Source organism: Balaenoptera musculus, chromosome 19 (genome assembly GCF_009873245.2).
Source record: "Balaenoptera musculus isolate JJ_BM4_2016_0621 chromosome 19, mBalMus1.pri.v3, whole genome shotgun sequence".
NCBI lineage: Eukaryota > Metazoa > Chordata > Mammalia > Artiodactyla > Balaenopteridae > Balaenoptera > Balaenoptera musculus.
In genome coordinates, this window is record NC_045803.1 from 33,021,688 (window position 1) to 33,044,782 (window position 23,095).

General features: G+C 52.0%; 2 protein-coding genes across 12 annotated transcripts in view; both read left to right on the forward strand.

Moving 5' to 3' along the window:
• Positions 1-2,085, forward strand: part of ADGRG1 (adhesion G protein-coupled receptor G1) — a 40,039-nt gene extending 37,954 nt beyond the window's left edge. For all 3 annotated transcript variants that reach the window (XM_036832449.1, XM_036832450.1, XM_036832451.1), the window contains exon 14: positions 626-2,085. In XM_036832449.1, the coding sequence (XP_036688344.1) occupies positions 626-756 (131 nt within the window). In that variant the 3' untranslated portion in view covers positions 757-2,085. The remainder of the gene's footprint in view (positions 1-625) is intronic.
• A 168-nt stretch (positions 2,086-2,253) lies between these two features.
• The window catches only part of LOC118884683 (dynein regulatory complex subunit 7), a 50,277-nt gene continuing 29,435 nt past the window's right edge, over positions 2,254-23,095 (forward strand). For 4 of the 9 annotated variants that reach the window (XR_005017345.1, XM_036832438.1, XM_036832443.1 and 1 more), the window contains exons 1-10: positions 2,254-2,694; positions 8,834-8,996; positions 15,501-15,639; positions 17,243-17,389; positions 18,211-18,345; positions 18,888-18,927; positions 19,102-19,223; positions 19,385-19,497; positions 22,175-22,455; positions 22,654-22,747. Coding sequence is in view for 8 of the 9 variants with exons in the window: in XM_036832438.1 (XP_036688333.1) it covers positions 2,616-2,694; positions 8,834-8,996; positions 15,501-15,639; positions 17,243-17,389; positions 18,211-18,345; positions 18,888-18,927; positions 19,102-19,223; positions 19,385-19,497; positions 22,175-22,455; positions 22,654-22,747 (1,313 nt within the window). In the remaining variant the exon portion in view is untranslated. Of the gene's footprint in view, positions 2,695-5,414; positions 5,482-8,833; positions 8,997-12,733; positions 12,823-13,202; positions 13,363-15,500; positions 15,640-17,242; positions 17,390-18,210; positions 18,346-18,887; positions 18,928-19,101; positions 19,224-19,384; positions 19,498-22,174; positions 22,456-22,653; positions 22,748-23,095 lie in introns of those variants that run through there. The other 5 variants (XM_036832439.1, XM_036832448.1, XM_036832441.1 and 2 more) reach the window with 4 other exon arrangements.

Below are 23,095 nucleotides of genomic sequence, written 5' to 3' on the forward strand. Positions count from 1 at the left end.
ACACACACACACACACACACACACACACACACACACATATACATATACACACACACCTACCTTTGTTCTTGGCCGTGCTGGGTAGGGAGGAGGACTTGGGCAGGAAAACAGGGAAGGCAAGGCCTCCATGGGGTCCCCATGCAATGGGAGTGGTGTGTGAGGGAGGTGAGTCTTTGTTTTCTCATCTGTGAAGTGAAGGGGACTCTGTAGGGATTATAAATGATGCCCGTAAATTCACACATTTACTGAGCTATTAATAAATCACAGTATTATGATTTGGGGAGGAGCACATCACGTGGTACTTAAGCAGGTGGGCTCCGGGGCCTGACCACTGCTGCTTGACTCCTGGCTCAGCCAAGCCCCTTATCTTCATGGGCCTCCATCTCCTCATCTGTAAAATAGAATAGTAATGATGAGGTCTGATCTCAAGGAACCTGGAGAGAATAAAGCGAGATGATGTACAGGGCATTGCCCAGTGCCTGGCGCATAGTAGGTGCTCCTGGGATCACATCGGTGTGGGGAACCTGTGTAGGGAGGAGGGCAGGGGCAGATCTGGGTCAAAGTGGAAGGGGGTGGGGTTGGGCTGGGACTGCCCCCAACCTCTGAGCCCTGTGCCCCCCCACAGGCTTCCTCATCTTCCTCTGGTACTGGTCCATGCACCTGCAGGCCCGGGGTGGGCCCTCCCCTCTGAAGAGCAGCTCGGACAGTACCAGGCTCCCCATCAGCTCGGGCAGCACCTCGTCCAGCCGCATCTAGGCCGCCAGCCCCCCGCCGATGTGAGGAAGCAGAGTTGCGGTCTCTCTTCACTGCTGCTTGCGGCCTCTGCAGCCAGGCCAAGCCAGCCGGAGACTTGAGAAGGCCCAAGGACCTCGGAAGGATGCGGCTGTTGCCATGGCAGCCAGACTCCCAAGCTGGGCCTTCTGAATTGGCCAGGGGGCTACTTGCCTCTTGGGTCCAGCTCAGGGGGCTCAGGAATGGGACTGAAGGCTGGTCTTAATGCACCACCACTGGACTGGACCTCATGGCTGGAATCTGCAGGCCTTGGACCTTGGAGGCTGGTGGCATCCTTGGCCCTGTGCCCCAGCCCAGGACAGGAATGTGCCATAGCTGTTCTGTCTCTGGTGATCACCATGAGGGCACTCTGTAGCCCCTGTCATTTTAATCTAAGGATGGCCCGCAGGGAAAATGAGTTGGGGCAGAGCTTTGAGTCAGACCCCTGGAGGAGGAGCACTCCCTCCCTGGAGCATAATGACAGCCCAGGGAGGGAGCTGGGCTGTCGTTATGCTGGCCCTCTGAGCCCAGGGCCATCACCCTTTGTCAGCCTCCCCAGCCCTCCCTCTCCCCTTCCTGGTCCTCCCTTCCTCTCCTTGGACCTCCTTAGCCCTCCACTCACAGCCCGGAGTCCCCAATTCCAATGCTGGATTTTGGGTAGTGGTTCCCAAGAGCTACCTGGTGCCTGCTGTAAACCTTTATCTACTGCATGGGCGTTTGCCTGCCCCTGGCTCGGCTTAGTATAAACGTTCTGGGCTGGGCTAGGTCCATCTTTCCATCTGGGCCTCTCCACAGCTGCATCACCCTAGCTCACCACTGCCAAGCCCACACCTCACAGGGGGCCGCAGCCTCTCCCGAAGCCCTCTTGTGGCAAGAACTATGGAACGTAGCAGTCCAAATTTGTTTCCACCTCAGCATTCCAAAGACTGAGACACGCCTCCGCTGGTGATGCTTGTAGAGCCTGACATGCTCCGTAGAACCCCTGCAGACGATCTTGAGCGCACCTCGCAGCCCATCACGGTTAATTCTGTTGGACACAGGTGGCCAGACCTGGTCGCTTCCCCTGCGAGCTCTCAGTCTAATGTGGGAGGCAGGCATGAGACAAGAACTCTTAGAGGTACAGGCACAGAGTTGGGGGAGCCATCATTCCTGGCTGGGACTCCAGGAAGGCTTCCTGTAGGAGGCAACATTTGATCTGGCTCTCAGCCTTAAAGATGGGGAGGATTTTCTTTGTAATTACCAGTTCATTTGTCTTTTCATATTAAAAAGAAATACATGTTCATCGTAGAGAATTTGGAAGCTGTAGAAGAGTACGTGGAAGAGTACATAGAAAAAATAAAAATCAGCTGTTATCGCCTAACCAACTGCGGCAAGAATTTCCTTCTGAGCTTTTTTCTGTGCTTAAGAATCAATGATAAGAAAAACACCTGGGGGCCAATCAGGAAACATGAACAATAGAAGAGGGCCATGTGTGAAAGACATCTGCTGGAAACGTTGTCAGGGCAAAGGTGGGGGGAGGAATGGCAACTGGGTGTCAGTGCTGCGTGGGGTCTGTGGTGAACTGAAGGTTACGAGCCCCACGCAGAGAATGCAGCAGCTGCTCCGCTCCAGCCGGTCGCCACCTTGGAGGGATGAAGGCCCGTGTAGCCAGACTGCCTGCCTTTTATGACAAATAAGAAATCCAGATCGTGCTGGTGTAAAATCCCCTGATTTAAAAAACTTGGCTAATCCAAAATATTCTCTGGTCAAAGAAATCACGTCTGAGGGCTGAATTCAGCCCTTTGCTGGTCGCGGGACCTGTGTAACCAGTTTATTGACCGGTGTGAAGTGGATGGTCTGCAAGAATGAAACGACTGGACTCTTCTGCCATCACTGCCTTCAAACTTGTCCCGTCAAATTTCCCCTCTCCATCCTGTGACACAGGTGAGGCAGGTCAAATAAGTTTCTGTCCCCCTTCAGTTATGGGAGCAGTCTTGTTCGATCACGGCTCTCTGTGTCCAGGTCTAAAGGTCCAGCACAGGTCCAGCCCAGGCCCACATCTGAGCTTTCCGCCCCTGCAGTCTCCTCCCTCCTCTCCTGGCTGCTCCAGGGGGAGCGCAGGCCAGGGAAAGAGGCAGCTCTCTGGAGTTGGACGGGACGGGTGTGAAGTGCCTTGGTGGCTAGGGGACTGGCAGTGGTGTGATGAGCGTGAATGTGGGATGTTTGGGGACCTGCAGGGACCTTGGCACGTGGGAACCCCCTGCCCCCTGCCTCTCTCCCAACCCCTCCTCCTGCTGCTTCCATTGGCCTCTGCCTCCACCTTCTCCAGGTGGCGGGCTCCTCTTGTGCCCCAACCCCTGAGGACAGAGGACAAACCTTCCCCACAGTGTCCCGGTTGAGCAGCTGGGTGGAATCAGAGCCAGCTCCGCTCTCAGAGACCTCTCTCGGGTCTCTTGGACCCCCATCACTTGGCTAGACCTGAGGGGATACCTCCCCCATCCTCAGAGAGGGAAGGAAGGGACCCAGCCCCCTCCCCCGGGCAGGTGGGACTCCCCTCAAATTCTCCCACTTCAAAGAACTCTCTTGACACCTAGTTTCTGTTTCTGAGGTCAGCTCAGGTAGTGGGGCTGGGGTGCTGGGTCGGGTCCCATCCTCTCGTGACCCGCCCTGCACGGGCCACCTGACAGCTCCATGGTGCTCCTTGACCCTGATGGTTCTTACCATGCGCTTCTCTGGGCTGTGGGACTTTGGACGATAGGACCACTCTTCCCACCAGGACGTGGCCAGGTTTGTTTCCCCTTTGGAGTGGGAAATGGATTGGAGTGGCCAGGGTGTGAGTGCTGGCCAGGCCTGGCCAGAGAACTGGAGGCCTCGCTCCTGGAGACAGGTGCCCACCTGGAGCCGTATGCACAAGCTAGGGGTGGGAGGTGGCAGAAGGGGAAGGTTTCCCCTGGAATTTAGCGGTCCCAGGGCTCCAAGTGGCCCCAGGCCAATCGCCAGCCCCCGTGGGGCCCAGGAGAGGTGGCCCTCCCTCTGGCTCTGCCGGGCCCTCCTTGCTGCTTTGCCAGTCCCCGGTCCTGTCATCCCAGGTGTGCTGCACACGGTCTGGGTCCTGGTCTGCAGGCCTCCAGGCTCTTCTTTACAAACAGGCATCCGTGAGCCCCTCTGGAGGGCCCAGGCACCGGGTGGGTCTCCAGGGGTGGGCCTAGCAGGTCACAGTTCACAAAGCCGTCCACCCTCTCCCCTTGCCGGGACATGCGGCTGGGTGGGAGGAGGGGCATTCACCCTCCCAGCCTTCCCTGCAGAGGAAGTGCCTGGGGCCCATGTCAGATTCCCACCTGCCGCCCACGCCCCATGAGTGGCCCTGACCCTCCCCAGGCCCAGAGGGCCTAGCAGGAGACTGAGTCCTGTCCGGACACTGTGTGGGAGGAAGGGGAAATAGAGGCCAGTCAGGGCTGGGCGGGTCCCCATTAGACCCCAGGGTGGAGCAGGGCCAGCTCTGGCCGTGTAGCCCCGAGAGCGGATGCTGGTGATGATGTACTTCCTTGGCGGAGCGCCCTTCACCTTCTGATCTCGAAGTAGCCAGCCAAGGGCCCTGGCCTCATCCACATGGCTTCCTTGGGGCCACCACAGTGGGGGCCTGGGTGGTCAGCCCTTCCCCTGCCTACATACTGCACCCCATATGTGTTTGCTGCCCCACTTCCCGTCTGGGCCACCTGTGACCCGCTGGGCGATGGTGATGATAATTTCACAGTACTGATAATCATGATAGTGATAATAATGGCCATGCCCACTGACTGAGCAATTCCACAGGCATCATCTCAGGAGCTCTCCCCATGCCTCGTGAGAAACTTGCCTCCTTAGCAGAGGTCGGCTCACGCAAACTCGGGCCGCCAGGAAGTGGCCAGGACAGATGTCAGCCCAGGCCGGAGCAACCCCCAGGGCCCATGCTCCTGTCCCCCGCCATCCTGCCCCTCCTGTTATTCAGTCTGCTGGGGGGGGAGGGGCCCCGGGGCCTCCAGGGCTGGCTCCTCCTCTGGACCCCAGCAGGCGTGGGCTTGAGCCTGGTCTTGTCCAAATCACAGGCATGAATGAGGGAGTGTGAACGCCCTCCACATCTTCATCCTCATCCCTATAGCCAGGCCGTGCGCTGGGCATGCTGCCTGTCTCCTCAGACCCCAGCACAGCCCTAGGGGGAAGCCGCATTGCTGTATGCGCTTCACAGAGGAGGAAACAGGCTCAGAGAGGCCCCCAGCTTGTGAAAGGAGCATCTGAGGTAAGGGTTCCTGACTCCGAAGCCTGGCTCACCGTCACTCCCCAGGACCCTGCTCGGGTGCCGAGGCCTCTGTGGCCGCTGAACCCCAGCCCCGCAGCACCCACCCAGACGAGGCCCTGGGCGCAGCATCCCTGGGTGGGTTCAGCAGCTCCTGCCGAGTCGGGTCCGCTCTGCAGGTGGTCACGGGGCGGGGTGAGACTAGGAACGCTGTCCGGTTGCCCACACTCACCTTTCACAACCCAACCGACGGTGCCATGGAGCAGGAAGGGCGTGAGCGGGGCCACAGGAAGCGGCAACGCTGCGGCCGTGGCGGGGGGCGGGGGTGGGCCGGCTCGGCAGAGCCTGGGAGCGGCGGGGCGCGCAGCTGCAGGGCTTCGGCCGGCGTGGACCAGGCTGGCCAGGGATGGTGGCCCGCGGGGCCCTGGGCGTCCTGCTCCTCCTGCACCTGGCCTCAGGTGAGCGGCCGGCTCCTCACGCCTCCGGCCAAGCCTGGGAGACCCAGGGTCGGGGGCAGGGAGGGGGGCGTCTGGAGCAGGTCCTCCGAGGAGCCCACCTGACGGCCGCAGCACCTCCTCCGTCGTCGGGGTCAGTCCTGCTCTCCCGATAGACTTTGGTCAGCCCTGGTCTCAGGTCCCCTTTGCTTCCCCACAGCGCCCTGGAGATGGGAGAGCATGGGGGGTGCACCCACACTTCGTCCCTCAGACTGCGGCTCCCCGACAGGCCTGGCTCTGGGACACGGGTGGGCCCAGGACAAGCTCTTCTCCAGATGGCCTCTGAGCTCCAGGGGAAGGCGGCTGGGACCCTCGAGGCTGAGGCCAGGCCGGGCCTGCACAGCCCTCCCCCCACCCCGTCCACCCCCCTTCCCCTGTCACGCCGGCTCCCCTCCGTGTCCCCTCAGCGGTCCCCCGGTCCTCAGTCATCCAAGCCGGGAACAAGGCTCTTCCTGCCCCTTCGTGCTCGGCCTTGCCCACAGCCAGGCGGTGGTTGTCCAGAGGCAGCTGGAGGGCGCCTGGCCCGGCCCTTGCTGTCCCCGCTCCCAAGAAAGCCGGCCCCACCCCTGGCCCACCTGGCCAGCTCTCCCTGGCGCTCCGTGCCATCTGCAGGGATCCCCTCGGGCAGAGGAAGCTGCGCCCGCCCCGTGCATGCATCTCCGAACCTTGCGTGCTCCTGCTGTTTCGCTCTTGCTTCAGTGAGTGGCCTGTGTGCCTGTCCCCCACCCCTGTGTGTGTCCAGCATGTGGTCACACGGCTTTGCGCGTACGGACCGACCTCTTTTTGGGGCTTCAAAAAACCCTCTTCTCTTCAAATGTTGGGAGATTCAGGGAAACGCAAAGTTTAGTCTATGGCTTCAAAAAGTGTGAAAAATGGCCGGGCTGTCCCAGCGGGATGGCGGCAACACCTGATGGATTAGTTAACTTCACAACCACTAGTGGCTCTTGCTCGGTCTCATAAGGACCCTGGGCCCCTCATGAAAGTTGTAATTTTCTGGTCGGGCCTTGAAGGCTCCCCCGAGGGATGGAGTTTACCCTATGGTGACGGGTGCTCTGGTTCAGCTGTTTAGACAGTGTGAGGAGCCCCGAGAGGTTTGAGGGAAGGCTCCTTTTTTTTTTTTTTTTTAATTAATTAATTAATTTATTTTTGGCTGCGTTGGGTCTTTGTTGCTGAGCGTGGGCTTTTCTCTAGTTGTGGCGAGTGGGGGCTGCTCTTCGTTGCGGTGGCTTCTCTTGTTGCGGAGCACGGGCTCTAGGCGCGCAGGTGTCAATAGTTGTGGCAGGTGGGCTCAGTAGTTGTGGCTCGCGGGCTCTAGAGCGCAGGCTCAGTAGTTGTGGCTCACGGGCTTAGTTGCTCCGCGGCATGTGGGATCTTCCCAGGCCAGGGCTCGAACCCGTGTCCCCTGCATTGGCAGGCGGATTCTCAACCACTGCGCCACTAGGGAAGCCCAAGGCTCCTTCTTTTGTGGACATTTTGGGGCAGTTGCCATGCGTTCATTTGCTCTTTCGTTCATTCATTCCAGAAGCGCTGATGGAACTCTCTGCTCAGCGTCAGGCCCTGTGCTCATATACCATGTGGTCCCTGCCCTCAAGGGACTCACAGTCTAGCAGAGTGATGGGCTGCTTCAAAAGAGTCCAGGGCATGGTGGGGGCCCAGAGGGAAGCAGACACACTCTTTAATAAAGGATACTTTACCAAGAACCTGTCAGGGCTGGCACAAGGGACAAGAAGCTGTGGCTGTTGGCAGAGGGAAGCAGGCCACTGGTGGGGAGCCTTAGGGAGGGGCGAGTACTGCCCTGACCTCTGACCTCCTCGCCCCCCCCCCATATGAACCCAGATTGAGGTGGTCCTTGGAGGCCAACCTCTGGGGCAGAGCGGGATGGAGAAGAGTAGGGTGGGTCTGGAGGGGCCTCCCACGCACTGGCCTGGTTCAGGCTCTCCCTGTCTGGGCTAAATGCTTCTTCTAACATCTTCCAAAAGTAATTGCAAAAACGATGTTTCATAATCTTCTCCGCACCAGGTACTTGCCAAGAGCTTCGCAAGCCCAACGGCCCTGAAATTTCATGGCAGGCCAGGAGGGAGGCTCTGTTAACACCCACCGAGTTGCCCCCTGCACCCAGCACCCATGTGTAACCCCTCAGGCATACAGAGGGCTGGAATTACAAAGAGAATGGTGCCTTCCCTGGAGCTGACAATTTCCTCCCCCTCTCTGCTCTTCTTCCCTCTTTCTCTTTTTCTCTTACGCCTTCCTTCCTTCTTCTTTCTCTCTTCCTCCTCTGTTTAAAAAGCAAACGTGAATGTTATTATACACATGCTCACCCATCATGTGATTTTTCCCATTAAACAACGTGTTATGAATATCTTTACAGTCTAACAGAAAACTGAAGTTCCTTTACAAGCTACTTAAAACATTGTCACATATAGGGCTAATTATTATAAAATCCACTTGAAAATGTTATTTTTTTACCTACGTTTACCCTAACTTTGGTCTGCCATTATCTTTACCATGTATTTTATTTTTGTCTTAAAATTTAACTAGTTTCATTTAATGTGAAAGTAATATTGTGCATAATTTTTTAAAAAAAATCAAACACTGGAGAAGGGTGTGAAAATATGAAAAGTAAATGTCTCCCTGCCCACTTCACCCACAGTTCCTGGTGGGCCAGTCAGAAATGTAAAGGTGCAGATTGTCAAGATCCAGCCCCACCACCCCCATAAAGGATACAATAAAGCAGTTCATGGAAAAAGACATACAAATAGATGCTCAAACTCCTTCTTAAGTTGAAATGAAATTCAATTTTACCCCTCAAACTGGCAAAGATTTGAAAGTTTGGTAAAGTCTAGGGCTGTGAACATGTGAGTAAATAGTCACTCTTGCCCACTTTTGGTGTGAGTGTAAATAGGTGTAGCCCTTTTAAGAAGGAAATTCGGTAATACTTAGCAATTTCTAAAAGTTCCTACATTTTGATACAGAAATTCCAAGGATAGGAATGTTTTCTATGAATTCTTAACATAAGCTGACAAAGGTATAAGTAGCATTATTCAAAATAGTAAACGAAACAAAACACAAACACCCTAAATGTTCACCAACAGGGGACCAATTGAAAAAGCATAGCAACACCCATATACTGAAATAGCATGCAAGTGTATAAAGAACGAGATGGGTATGAGTCCAGCTCAGGTTCACACAGTCAGCGTGGATGGATGGAGCCGGATTCTAGTCCGCACCACCAGACTCTGGAGCCTGAGCTCCCCTACCCGCTGCCCGTGTGGCCCCTCCCCATGCACCCCATTCACACTTTGCATCCCTCTCTTAGATCAGAAGAATTCCGCAACCATACATGAGGAGTCAAGACAACCCTGCAAAGGACTCATCAATGCAAACCGATTTGACGACTTCGGTCTTAAGGACACTGCTAAGTGCTTCTCAGAGTGTGCACGGTCAGGGAATGAATCCTGCAACCTGGGAAACTTGCAGAGGTAAAGGGCCCTCTGAGCTGGAGCAGGAATCTGGGGGCTCCGGCAGGGGTGGAGTAGGGAGGCTGTTAGGAAGGGATGGAGCTATCAGCCCTATTTGGACCCAGAAAATGCCGCTCTCATCTCACCCTTCCACCTTGTTTGACACCCACATTCCCCCTGACCACCAAGACCCTATGATCCAGGGGATGCAGAGGTGAAATTAGCCCCTGTCCCTGTCATTGGGAGTTGTGGAGGGAGAGACATGGCCCCAAATGATGGTGATTCTAGAGTGCGATCATACAGAGGGTAGACAAGGCACCAGGTTAGCTCAAAGGAGGGAAATCTGCCAAGGCTTCACAGATGAGGCCACCCATGAAAGGGTTTTGAAGGCTGCATAGGAGATTTCCCATTGGACTCAAGCAGTGTTAGGGGATACAGGGAGAACTACAGTGCTTTGAACTGTGAAAGAGTAAAGTGCTGGGGGTGGAGGCAACAATGGGGAGGTTGGTGGGGGGGTTGGGCTGGAAATGTAAGCAGGGACCAAAGTGTGAAGGGTTGTGTAAGCTATACCACTGCAGGAGGGGGCAGGGCAATGATATATTTTAAATACAGGAAGAGCATAGTCAACTTTGCATTTTAGAAAGATGGCTCAGGCTTTAGGGAAGGATATGAGGGTGGTGATGTGACAAGAGACGTGAGCAGGTAGGATGCAACTGTGGTGGTCTGGGTAAGAGTGAGGGCTGAACCACCACCAGCACCACCACCAATTGGCACTGTGTACCTGGATAGGAGGGATGGGTCAGAGACGTTGAATGATGTAGAATCAGTGAGATCAAGAGACTGATAAGACCAGGAGACCAAGAGATACTGGATTGAGGGAGAGGAAAGGGTTTGGAATACAGCATCTCCAAGAGTCACCTTCAAAAAGATCTTTGCCTTTCTCCCCTCCTCTCCCTTCCAATCGGAGTTACCCATCCTCTTCTGGGATACTCAGGACAGGCTTGTATGCACTCAGTATATATTTGTTGGAGAAAATGAGTGAAAAGTTTATGTTCTCAGACTTGATGTTAGCACAACAATCTGATTGAGTGCCATCACTTCAGTGGCCTGAAAAGGCTCCCATGCGTACCTGCAGCTGCTCCGGGAGCTTTGGATCTCCGAGCAGCTGTTCAGGAAGCTCCTCTTTGTGCTGCCTTATGGAGGGCTTAAACACCTTGGGGAAAAGTAGGAGCTCTGACATCAGAAGATGTGGACTCGGTTCCCAACTCTATCACTTAGCCAAGTTATCTCCTTTACCTTTACAACCCTATGAGGTAGGTCCTGTTATCAACCCTTTTTTCAGGTAAGAAAACTAAGGCTCCCATAGGTTAAGTAACTTGCCCACGTTACACAACAGGTAGGTAGCAAAGTCAAACATGAACCTAGGTCTGGAGGGCAGTAGGGGAAGTGTACAGTCATACAGACTAGGGTCAGACTGGCAGAGCTCAAAAGTGGAATTGGACTTTGGACAGGTTAACTTTCAGTTTCCTCATCTGTAAAATGGGGCTGAAATAACACCTGACTTGTAGAATTACTGCAAAGATTAAATACATAATTCAGACATGTTAGCTGTTATCATTATCTTACCAGCATTGTCATTTCATTACTGTTCCAAAGCCTTTATTCTTGATCTCTCTCCTATACCTTCCTCCTGGGGTGGTTGTTGAGATTAAAGGAGATTATGCATGGAAAAGTTATTAGCAAATAATAGGAACTCAATAAATTTGAGTGTTCTTTATTTTAATGACTCTAGTTATAAAAGTAATTTGATTTTTAAATTTTATTTATTTTTTTAATAAATTTATTTTATTTATTTATTTTTGGCTGCGTTGGGTCTTTGTTGCTGCGTGCGGGCTTTCTCTAGTTGCAGTGAGCAGGGGCTACTCTTCGTTGTGGTGTGTGGGCTTCTCATTGCAGTGGCTTCTCTTGTTGCAGAGCACAGGCTCTAGGCGCGTGGACTTCAGTAGTTGTGGCACGAGGGCTCAGTAGTTGTGGCTCGCGGGCTCTAGAGCTCAGGCTTAGTAGTTGTGGCACACGGGCTTAGCTGCTCCGCGGCATGTGGGATCTTCCCGGACCAGGGCTCGAACCCGTGTCCCCTGCATTGGCAGGCGGCTTCTTAACCACTGCACCACCAGGGAAGTCCAGTAATTTTATTCTTCATAAAATATTTAGAAAGCAGCTATAAGAAGAAAAGTGGAAAATTCCCCTTCTTACTATCCAGAGATAATCATTATTTTCATTTTGGTGTATTTCTTTAGATAGATAGATAGATAGATAGATATGGATGGATATAGATAGCTATAGATATATCACATATGTCATTTATCCATTCTACTATGTTGCTGTATAGTAACATTTGGGTAATCTCCAGTTTCTGGCTTATACAAAGAGTGTAGCTGTAAATATTCTTGTTCGTGTGTTTTGGTGAACGTATGTATTTCTGTAAGGTATATTCCTAGGAGTGAAATTGGTGGGTCATAGGGAAGGCATGTGATTAGCTTTAATAGAAACTGCCTAACAGTTTTCCAAAGTTCTTAAACCAAATTTCACTCCCACGATCAGTGTATGATAGTTCTAGTTGTTTCACATCCTTGTCAACACTTGGTATTGTCTGCTTTTTCATTTTAGCCATTCTGGCAAGTTTGTACTGTATCATATGGTGATTTTAATTATATTTACCTGATTAAGTTTAACTTAATCTTTCATATATTTATTAGACATTTTGATATCCTCTTTGTGAAATGGCCTTTTAAGTCTTTGGCTTGTTGTTTTATGGGGTTGTTTGAATTTTTCTGAGTGATCTTTAGGGGTTCTTTATATATTCTGGTTACATGTCTTTGCAAATAGATACACATGAATATGTTCTCCTTCATTGTGGATTGCCTCTTCATTCTCTTAGCATTGTCTTTTGACTACAGACAGACATTCTTAATTTCAATGTAGTGTAATATACCAGATTTTTACTTTATAGTTAATGCTTTGGGGTCCTTTTTAGGAAATGTTTGCATCCCCAGGATCATGAAGATACTCTTCGATGTTTTCTTCTCAAAGATTTATTGCTTTATCTTTCACGTTTGTCTCTATGATCCACTAAAAGAAAGTAAAATACTGTGGAAAACTCTTACTTTTCAGAATTTTCAGCTTAGCTAGTGCCTCTCAGACTATAGAGTCTCACAATTCTGAAAAATGTCTGGAGGAGAAATCAGCTGTACTTTTGAGACCCTTCGAGTGCCCAGGTTTATTTCTTCACCCTCTGCACCACCCCAACACCACCACCAAGACCACCAAATGCCCTGTTTATACTTGACAAAGTGCTCTTGTGCCTGTTTGCAATCCAAACCCAGCCACAGTCAACCACTGATCTGTCTGGGCATTTTATATAAGGAAACCATACAACATGTTGTCTTTTGCATCTGGCTTTCTTCACTTAGCACGTTTTTGAGGTTCATTCATATTGTGACAGCAGTTCATTTTTTATGACCAACAGTGACCTCTATTCAGATGAAGCTCAAATTCCCAGCCTTTCGTCCATGCTTAGACAAAGGACATGCTTAGAATGAGCACATGTCCCTGGGGAAAAAAAGCAACAGCAGATTTTCAATTCATTTCTCTATGATGCTCCCTCTGCAGAATTTTAGCCCCTCTCTGCTTTAGCAGCTCTCTGATGCCTTTAAACAAATTATTTCTGTATTATGTCTAGCTTTTCTATTTGTTCTCAGTGAGAGCATTGATCCATCACAAATAACTCCACCCTACTCAGAAGCAGAAGTCCAAAGCCTGAATTTTTTCCAAGAAAATCTATTTTGAGGTATAATATATACACACACACACACACACACACACACACACACACACACACATATGACAGCAAAATGCATACATGTTAACTGTACAGATCAATAAAATTCTACATATTTATATACGCATCCTTTAATTACCACCCACATTAAGCTTATAAAACTTTTCTAGCCTCACAGAGGGGTCCCTCATGCTCCTTCCCAGTCAATAGCGCCACCTCATGGTAACCGTTATTTTAACTTCTATAACCAAGTATTGATTTTCCCTGTTCTCAGACTTCCTACAAATAGAATCACATAGTGCATACTCTTTTGTGTCTGGCTTCTTTCCCTCATCAGTATGCCTGAGTTTCATCTTTTTTAAAAAATTTGTTTCACTTATGCTGATTAGATCTGATGAGCAGAAAGTGGCAAGTTGTGAAGATGCCTTAGGAAGACATATGTGAACTAGAGGGTAAGAGACAAACTCCACAAGGATTCAGGGTCCCATCACCTCAATGAATCTCCTGGACATACAGAGGACTAGAGAATATCAATATATCCCCTCCAAGGTAAAAGACAAGTTGTTGAACCTCACACCACTTACAATGAAAAAATGTATCATGCAAACACAAACCAAAAGATATCTCAAGAGCTAAATCAATATCAGACAAAGAAGATGATCCTTAAGTTGGTGTCAACTTCATAACTAAAAATTCAACTGTACATCTATGGTTTAGACTTTTTGAATATATGTTACTTTTCACAACTAAAACAATTTTTTTAAAGTGCTCTGAGAACCAGATCAGGAAATCTTCCCTCAAGAAGGTAAATTCATGGGCTGTTTGGTAAGGCCAAGGAATTTTTTAAGTGCATGAGGTGAACTATATGTATTGTGAAATACAATTCTCTATTTTATTTGGTAACAATAAAAATCACAATACTTCTTCATTTAGATTTTTAAGAGATAAATAAAAAACTAGTATCAGTTGGTGTAGCTCAATCAATGGATTTGGGCAATCTCATCCCACTGTTTCTGGCTGAATGTTCTAATTGCCTGAACCATCCAAGCTCATTTGCACATATTTGCATGGTTTACTCTTTATATTTTACAATATTTTTTTTCCTGTGGTTTCCTTGGAGTTTTATTCCTTGGTAACTGTGTTCAAAAAAATGTCAAAATAAAAGCCTCCCTTTTGCCTCCGTGGCAAGCCCTCCATAGCTACTCCTTTCCAGTAGCCTCGATCTGGCTCTCTCTGCTCTTGTTCCCCTTCTATACCTTTGTTACCTCAGCCTTCACCTGTTTAAAATTGCTTTAAAAAGGTGGGCAGCATGTCTTAGGACCCCAGGCTTGGGAAAAGGAACTCTGGCCAAAGAGAAGTTTCAGCACCACGGAGAGCACCAGGATAGGGACGTGGGTGGGAGGGGGGACTTTCCTCACCCTAACTTTCTAGCCCATGGCAAGGGGGCTGTAGTAAAATAAATGGCAATTAAATTTGTGTTCTATGTGTTTCCAAGACCAGCTCAGTTCCCATAAGTCAGTTCCCATACAGCTAAGTCTTCAAAGGCTGAATTCCCAGTATTCACCTAGCACTCAATAAATGTGAGTTAGCCCTCACACCTCACAGTGATCATCCCACAGTTGCCAATACTCAGAAGAATTTCTCTAAAGAAGATTTACAGAGACCAATAAACACATGAAAAGGTGCTTAACATCATTAGTCACTAGAGAAATGCAAATTAAAACTGCAATGAGATACCACTTCACACCCACTAGGATGGCTATAATTGCAAATGAAACAAAACAAAGTGAAAAATATCAAGTGTTGGCAAGAATCTGGAGAAATTGAAACCCTCATACATTGGTGGTGGGAATATAAAATGGTGCAGCTGCTATGGAAAACAGTTTAACACTTCCTCAAGAAGTTAAACACAGAATTACGCAGCAATTCTACTCCTAGGTATCCACCCAAAAGAATTAAAAACAAGCCTTCAAACAAAAGCTTTTACGTGAATACAAGCAGCTCTATTCACAATAGCCAAAAAGTGGAAACAATCCAAATGCCCATCAATGGATAAATGTATAAACAAAATACGGTATATGCATACAAAGGAATATTATTCATCCGTATAAAGGAATGAAATACGTATACATGCTACAACATAGATAAACCTTGAAAACATGCTAAGTGAAAGAAGCCAGACACAAAAGACCAGATATCATATAATTCCATTTATATGAAATATCCAGAATAGGCAAATTCATAGATTAGTGGTTGCCAGAGGCTGGGGGAAGAGTAACTGCTTAACGGGTTCAGGGTTTCCTTTTGAGGTGATGGTCATGTTCTGGAACTAGATAGCAAAGATGGTTTCACACATTGTGAATGTATTTAATGCCATTGAATTGCACACTTTAAAATGGTTAAAATGACAAACTTTACATTGTAATGTATTTTGTTACGAAAAAGAGAAATACATAAAATACTCAGAGGGGCCACTGGCCGGAATCCCTCAGAACCAGCATGAATCACTCCCGTGCCACCCCTCTTCTCCTGCAGCATCCTAGGGTCTTCCCTTTGATATTCTGGGTCACCCCTCCTACACCAGGAGCCTGATGATCGCTGCGCACGGTATCTCTCCTCCCGTCATCCAGGTGAGTGGACCAGGTGAGTGGGTAACTCAGCCTGCAAGACCCTATCTTCCCTTGTAGATACTGGCTGAACTATGAGATCCATCTGGCGGAGGAGAGTCTGACAGAGACAGTGAATATGGGTTTTTTGACGGCTCTTGTCAAGAACATCAGCACCAGCATCTCAGAAGACCTGCACTTCTCTCTGACCCCCTCTCAGGTGAAGGCTTCCCCCATCCCCACTGGCCGGTCCTGGTCCTACTTTCCTCAGGCATATTTTTCTGAGAGAGTCATGGTCTGTGCTTGGTGCATCAATAGTTATCCTTCCCATGTCCCGTTTGGTAGTTCTCTGCCACCTGGTTAATGGGTGCTGGTGAGTTAATTGGTTGAGTGGATCCTGGTAATATATTACCTAGGGTGCTAGGATGAGACCTTCAGAAGATCACCGAATCGAGAGTCAGGGTTCTAGCCCTGGACTTCCCACCACCTGATTAGGTGTCCTCCAGGAAATCCCCTCCCCTCTCTGGGCCCCCGAGTCCTCATCTGTAAAATGAGCTCGAAGGCTCCTCCAAAGTCTGAGGTTCCCATGAACTCTTCCACCAGGGGCACATTAGAAACCAGGTAAAGGCACTTGTAGAGGCGCTGCAAAGGGTTAACGGGCAGACTCTGGGTTTATGTAGGTCTGGATTCAAATCCCAGTTCCGCCCCTTACCAGCTATTGTGATCTTGGGCAAATTACCTAACTTTTCTGAGCCTCGGTTTCCCCATCTGTAAAGTGGGGATGATATTGCCTACTTTCAAGGTTGTCAGAGGAAGCAAATGAGATAACTCACAGGGAATGCTTGGTGCAGCGAGGGCACAGCCTCCCTTAAGGCATAAAGCTGAGGGTGGAAGTTCGGGCAGCAGGGAAGTGGTCTATCATGGAGGGATTTTAGGTCTGCCTGGAGAAGGGGAGATGGAAGATGGACGGGGCCTTTCTCAACCCTTTATCACGTCACCCCAGCAGCTGAGCCCTCTGCGTGGGGTATAAACCAGCCTGTGAAATCACCCACGTGTCCTTTTGACAAGGTTCTGGACTGGGAAGCAGAAAGTTGAGGCTCTCGGCTACAACACTTAGTGCCCCCTGTTCCAATGCCCAAGGGATGCTTTTGAGGCAGGACCAGGTGGGACCAGGCTGCAGCCCCAGGGGAGCAATGAGGTCAGAGAATGAACAAAACACGCTTGGCAACTACCAGTAAAATTTATTTTAGTATTTTGACCATTCTTAGCTTTTACAAAATGTGTTGTTGTTGGGCGGGGCTGGATATCACATTCAGTGTGAATTCTTGTGTCCTCCCTCTCGGCCCTTGCTGTCTCCCTTCCTGATGGCCTTATGCTTTCCATTTATCCCTGAGTTGGAAAATAGACACTGTCACCATAGCCATATGTCAGCACAATGGGGGTCAGGACCCTGACCAAAAGCACCACAACTGACCCTCCCTCACACTTGCAAACTGACCTGTCCAGGTGTCGCCCCTTCACAGCCCACTTTCAGCCTGATGGGTGGCCATGCGGGCATCTTACTGGCTCCATTCTCCATATTGGGAAAACCGAGGCTCCACAAGGGCTGTGATTTGGCCAGGGGCTCACAGCCTGGACAGAGCAGAGCTTGGACCGTGCCCCCAGGTGTCCTGCCTCTCAGAGCTGTCCTCGGTCCTCAGTGCTGCCCCACCACCCAGCATGCCTGTTTCTCCTTCCATCTAGTTGGGGGGGGGGCGGGCAGGACCTGTGTTGGGGGCTGGGCTCCTCAGGGAAAGACAGAGCGGCTGGGTCTGTGGTTGCAGGTTCCGAAGCAGGTGACAGAGGACGAGCACCAGCACCCTGACAGAGTCCGGCTGCCCAGGAGCCTTTTTGAATCCTTTCAGGGCAGCAGGCCAATGGTTCGGTTGGCCATAACCATCCTGGACGTTGGTTCGGGGAATGTCTTCAAGGTGAGGAGAGGCTCAGGGTGGCTGAGGCTCAATGCTTGGTTACCCAGGACATGCTGGCCCTCTCTGGAGCCTTTGCTGAGGGACCCGATGGGGATGGAGGAAGTGAGGAGCCTCTGGAACGTTCCTAAAGCAGCCGAGGCCATCCCAGACCCCCGTCTCTAGGGTCTGTGGACCGCAGGCTCACGCTGGTTATTCACGCTCAGCTGTTTGGACTGCCCACACCTGTGCCCTTGGACTCCTGTATGTGTATCCCAAGTGTGTTCATGTCCCCTGTGTGTCCCTGTGCATGCACAAACATGCATCTCCTTCCTTATTCCTGGTGCGCACGTAATCATGTGTGCTGGTGTGACCATGTTCACATGAGCGAGTGCACCCAGGCCCTTGCAAATTTGTACCAGTTATGTCCCCAGAGGTGTGTCTCCACTCCCATGGGGACATGTGTATCCCTGAGTGCTGGTGTGGGCAGGTGCTCCCCACCTGTAGGCACCACTGCCCTCCGTTTCCCGGCTGATCTTCCTTCTAACCCTGCACTCCAGTTAAGAGGGCGGGGGAGGCCTGGAGACCAGCAACGGAGAGCCATCAGGTACATGGCTTTGCGGCCGCTTGGCCTGGAGTGTAGGGCCCGCCCTGGCCCAGCTGGAGCAGAGTACAGGGAGCAGCAGGAAGAAGGTCATCCGTGACTCCCTGCCCCCTGGTCCCCCGGCCCCAGACTTTGCCCTCCAGGCGAGGGCCACAAGCCCTAGAGGCTCCCAGGAGCCCTGACCAGGGTTGGGTTGGGGCAGCCCCTTGTGCAGCCTGGCCTCACCCATGTCCCTCCACAGGGCCCCCGGCTCAGCCTAGGGGACGGCAGCAGCGTGTTGAACAATCACGTGGTGGGCTTGAGTTTGGGTCATATAAATGTCACCGGCCTGGCTGAGCCTTTGGAGATCACCTTCTCCCACCAGCACCAGCCTCCTGTGAGTCCCCCACCCTGGCCTGGCAGCTCCTGAGGGGCAGACATGTGGGTGGGCACCCCTGGGCATGTGGGCAGACACACACGGACTCTGCACACCCCACGCTCCCACATCCACCTGGGAGAAGCCAATAGGACCAGACACCAATTGTGCCCATGGACACATGCCTACCCTGTGCACACATGTATCCACATGCCTCCCAGACACCCTCCACTCCTGTGCTCACAGAGGTGCCCAGGGGACCTGGCAAACACACCTGCACACGTACGGCTGCCCACACACACGCTCCCCTAAAGGCATGCACCTGCAGACATGCGCCCCTGCCAGCCACAGCCCCACGCCTCTCCACACCCCCGACACGCTGACCCAGGATACATCAAACGCTTCGCGTTCCTGTGTGACCACAGGCTGAGACTTGCTTCTACCTAACGTGTGCATGTGCTGAGACCCAGAGCACACTGTCCTCTCCCCGTCCCCGTCCTACCCTCCTCTCCCCTCTCCCAACTTCCCCTGCCTCGCCCCTGACTCCCAATCTCTGGTTTCAGAACGTGACCCTCAGCTGTGTATTCTGGGACGTGACTAAAGGTAGGGCCTGGAGGATCTTCCCTGGGTAAGATGGGTGGAGGGTAAGGGCTCCTTAGGGGACAGGACTCCAACCGCAGGGCCCCTCCCCTCTTTCTTTCCTCTCTGGACCCCTCTCTTCCCTTTCCCTGCCCTCCCCTCCCCTCTGCTTCCTTATATTCCCGTCCCCTCCCCTAGGCTCCCTCTCCTCCTCCCCAGGGTCATCAGGAGACTGGTCTTCCAAGGGCTGCTCCACAGAGTTCGGAGTCAATAGGACTATCTGCCGCTGTGACCACCTGACCTTCTTCGCCCTGCTGCTGGTAATGGCACACCACCCGCCCCCCCTCCGCCGTCCTAGCAATTCTGGAAGTGCCAAGGCTCCCGGCCCAGGGAGGAGGCTGCCTGGCAGGGGCCAGGCCTTTGGGGTGTCTGGGCCTGGTCTCCAACTGATAGGATTCTTATTTGGGGGGATCATCCACAGAGGCCGGTCTTGGACCAAGTCACCGTAAAGGCCCTCACACGCATTTCCCAGGCTGGCTGCGGAACCTCCATGATCTTCCTGGCCTTCACCATTGTCCTCTACGCTGTCCTGAGGTGGGTCACCCCATCCCCACCCCACATCTCCGTCCTGCCCTCAAGAGCGGCAGCAGGGCAGGGTAGAAACCAGCAGGGTAGTGTTAGTCATGCAGCATTATACTGATATTTTCTCCAAACCTCCGTTTCCTCATCTATAAAATGGGATTGGAGGTTGAAATGTGTCTGGCTATTTCAGTTACAAGTGGCAGAAACTCAACTCAAGTTGGCTTAAACATAATAGGTAATGTGTGGTTCACAGAATTGAAAAGCCCAAGGTGAGTTCACTTCAGGTGATGTTGGATCCAGGGGCTCAAAAGATGTCTCCAGGACTTGGTGTCCCTCTGATTCTCAAAACTTTGCTTTCTCCTTTGTCAGTCATGTCAGGCAACTTCTCCATCCTCAGGGGCCTTGGGGATCCCCAGGCTTGCATCATAGCTTCTTAGCTGCCTGGACAGCTAATATTCTAAACTAAGGCCCAGAATTGAAGTTTCTAAAAAAACTTTATTGGACTTCTCTGATGGTACAGTGGTTAGGAATCCGCCTGCCAACGCAGGGGACACGGGTTCGAGCCCTGGTTTGGGAGGATCCCACATGCCGCGGAGCAACTAAGCCCGTGCCCCACAGCTACTGAGCCTGCACTCTAGAGCCCAAGAGCCACAACTACTGAGCCCTCATGCCACAACTACTGAAGCCCGCACACCTAGAGCCCATGCTCCGTAACAAGGGAAGCCACCGCAATGAGAAGCCTGCGCACCACAACAAAGAGTAGCCCCTGCTCTCTGCAACTAGAGAAAGCCCACGCGCAGCTGCAAAGACCCAATGCAGCCGAAAATAAAAATACATAAATATATAAATTTTAAAAATTTTATTTTGAAATAATTATAGACTAACAGGAACTTGCAAAAATAGTACCTAGAGTCCCATGGTTCCTTCATCCAGCTTTCCTCAGTGATGACATTTTCTATAACTGTAGTACAATATAAAACCAGGAAATTGACATTGTTACAGCACTGCTAACAAGACTGCAGAGCTCATTCAGTTTTCACCATTTTCCACATGCACTCAGTTGTGTGTGTGTTCACACACGCACACAGGACTGGCTATATCATTTGTAGGGCCCAGTCCAAAATGAAAATATGTAACCCCTTGCTCAAAAATTATTAAGAATTTCAAGATGGTGACAGCAGAGCATTAAAATAAGCATAGGGCCCTTCTGGTTGCAGGGCCCTGCAGAGGTCATACACCAAGGAAGCTGACCCTGTGCATGTCCTGTGTGTGTGTGTGTATATGTCTGTGCAGTTTTATCCTATGTATACCAGAGTTGAGTTATACTGGTCTAACTTAGACCATGTGCCCATGACTGAACACGCCACTGTGATGAAAGGATGAATTACACTGACTGGTCAGGCCGCCCAAGTGCCTGCCCTTGGGTTTGAGAGCGCATGGCTGAGAGTGGGAAAGGGTGCTCCCCAGGGAAACCTGGGACTGTTTCTGGAAGAAGGAGGAGCAGAAACACCAGAGGCTCCTGCAGCCTGTGCCCAGGCCCCGGCCGTGGCTGAGGGACCCGCAGGAACGGCCAGCCTGAAGGAGCCTGTGGGAGCAGCCCCACGGCTGGCCTCCCGACCCATGACGGGCCTGGAGCAGCCCTTGGTCTCCTGACTCCCAGTCTGGGGCCCTCCCACTGCCTTCCTGCACATGCTGGCACTGGTTGGCCCTGGGCTGAGGCCCCCACCAGCCCCACCCACTCCATCTCGGACCGAACTGTGAGTGTAAGTGGTGCCCCCTCTGCCCCCATCCCCCAAGCCCTGGCCTCATAAGCCGAGCATCCATCTGCAATAAGCTGAGCATGACTTGTCAGCTGGCTGCACTGCTGGTCCCTGTGAGACGGGCTTGGAGCGCCAGGAGGCACTGTCGACATCTCCCAAGGGTGGGGCCTGGCATCTCAGGTGAGGTGGACATTATCCCTCATGCCCACTCCGGGCAGCCCTGAGCTCCCATCCCTCCACTGAGAGTCCTTTGGAGCTGATTTGCTAGGAATTGGCAGTGGGAACTCCACGGAGGGGGAAGTGAGCCCTGGGAAGAAGCCCTGGACTGGGAGTCCGGAGCCCCTGCCCTGCGCTGTGACTCTGGGTCCCTGTTCCTCTCTGAGCCTCACCCTCCCTACTCAGTTCTAGGCTTCATGCATCCACGCCCACGTCTGTCCACTCACTCAACCAACGCAGGGCTTCCTCCTGCTTATTGTGTGAGGCCCCAGGTCAAAGCCTGGGGAGAGATGGAAATAAGGGGTGGGTGGAGAGTTACACCGCGCTCACTGCTGGGAAGCTTCCAAATAGGCCTGGGATAAGTGACATTCAGAGACAGCCGTCCCAGAAAGAAACACCCAAGGGGGATTTTGAAGGTGAAGCAGGGAAAGGCATTGAGAGCAGAGGGAAGAGTGTGGGCAAAGTCCGGGAGGCGTAGAGAAGCAGAATGCATTTAGGGAATTGCAAATTAGGTAATTTGGCTCAAGCATGGAGTCAAGGGATGAAGCCAACAGGATCCAGAATCCATAGGGCCCTACGGGTCATGAGAGGGCTCGTGGACTTGAACTGGAATGTTCTCACACTCTGGTTGCTGGCAGGGGTGGAACAGAGGTGGTCAGATGGAGAGGCCTGGGTGCCCCCTTGCAGCCTCTCACTGGCCCTTCTTGCCCCAGGTTTTCCCGGCAGAGGTTCAAGTTTGAAGACGCCCCCAAGATCCACGTGGCCTTGAGCGTCAGCTTATTTCTCCTGAATCTGGCCTTCTTCATCAACGTGGGGCATGGCCTGAAGGGGTCCGATGCTGCCTGTTGGGCCCGGGGGGCCGTCTTCCACTACTTCCTGCTCTGTGCCTTCACCTGGATGGGCCTGGAAGCCTTCCACCTCTACCTGCTCGTCATCAAGGTCTTTAACACCTACGTCGGGCACTACTTCCTGAAGCTGAGCCTCGTGGGCTGGGGTAGGTGCCGCTTGGCCAGGCAGAGGGCATGGCTGACTCTGGAAGAGGCAGGAAGGGGACCAGCCTGGGGCAGGGGAGGGGCAGCTCCCTCTTTGATTGGCTCAGAGCTCGAGGGATGGACAGCTGGAGGGGGATTTGGAGGAGGACGTGCCAAGGGAGCCCCAGCAATGCCATACCTCCTCTTCCCCTTGCCCCCAGGCCTGCCTGCCCTAATAGTCATCGGCACAGGGAGCGCCAACAGCTATGGCCCCTATGCCATCCGTGACAAGAAGAACACCACCACGTTGGAGCTGTGAGTGCGGGCTGTGGAAGCTGGGGTGGTCTCAGGGTCCTGGGGACCAGAAGGAGGTGGAGGTGGGGGGAGGAGGGGATCCTGGGAAGAGAGACGAGTAAGTCAAGGCAAAGGATCCTCAGATCCAGCTAGCTCACGGCCTGCAAGGGTAAACTGAGGCCCGGAGAGAGGAAGTACAGTGAGAGAGGGGGTGAGAAGGAGAGAGAACCGGACCAGGAGGCAGGACGCCTTGCTCTAGCCTGGGTCACCACAGCCTACATAGCACCTTTGGACAAATTTAAAAGGTACCCCCCCCATCCCTCTGACCTGCCATGCCAGGTGCTCAGCCTGGCGAGTGGAGGGTGAGTT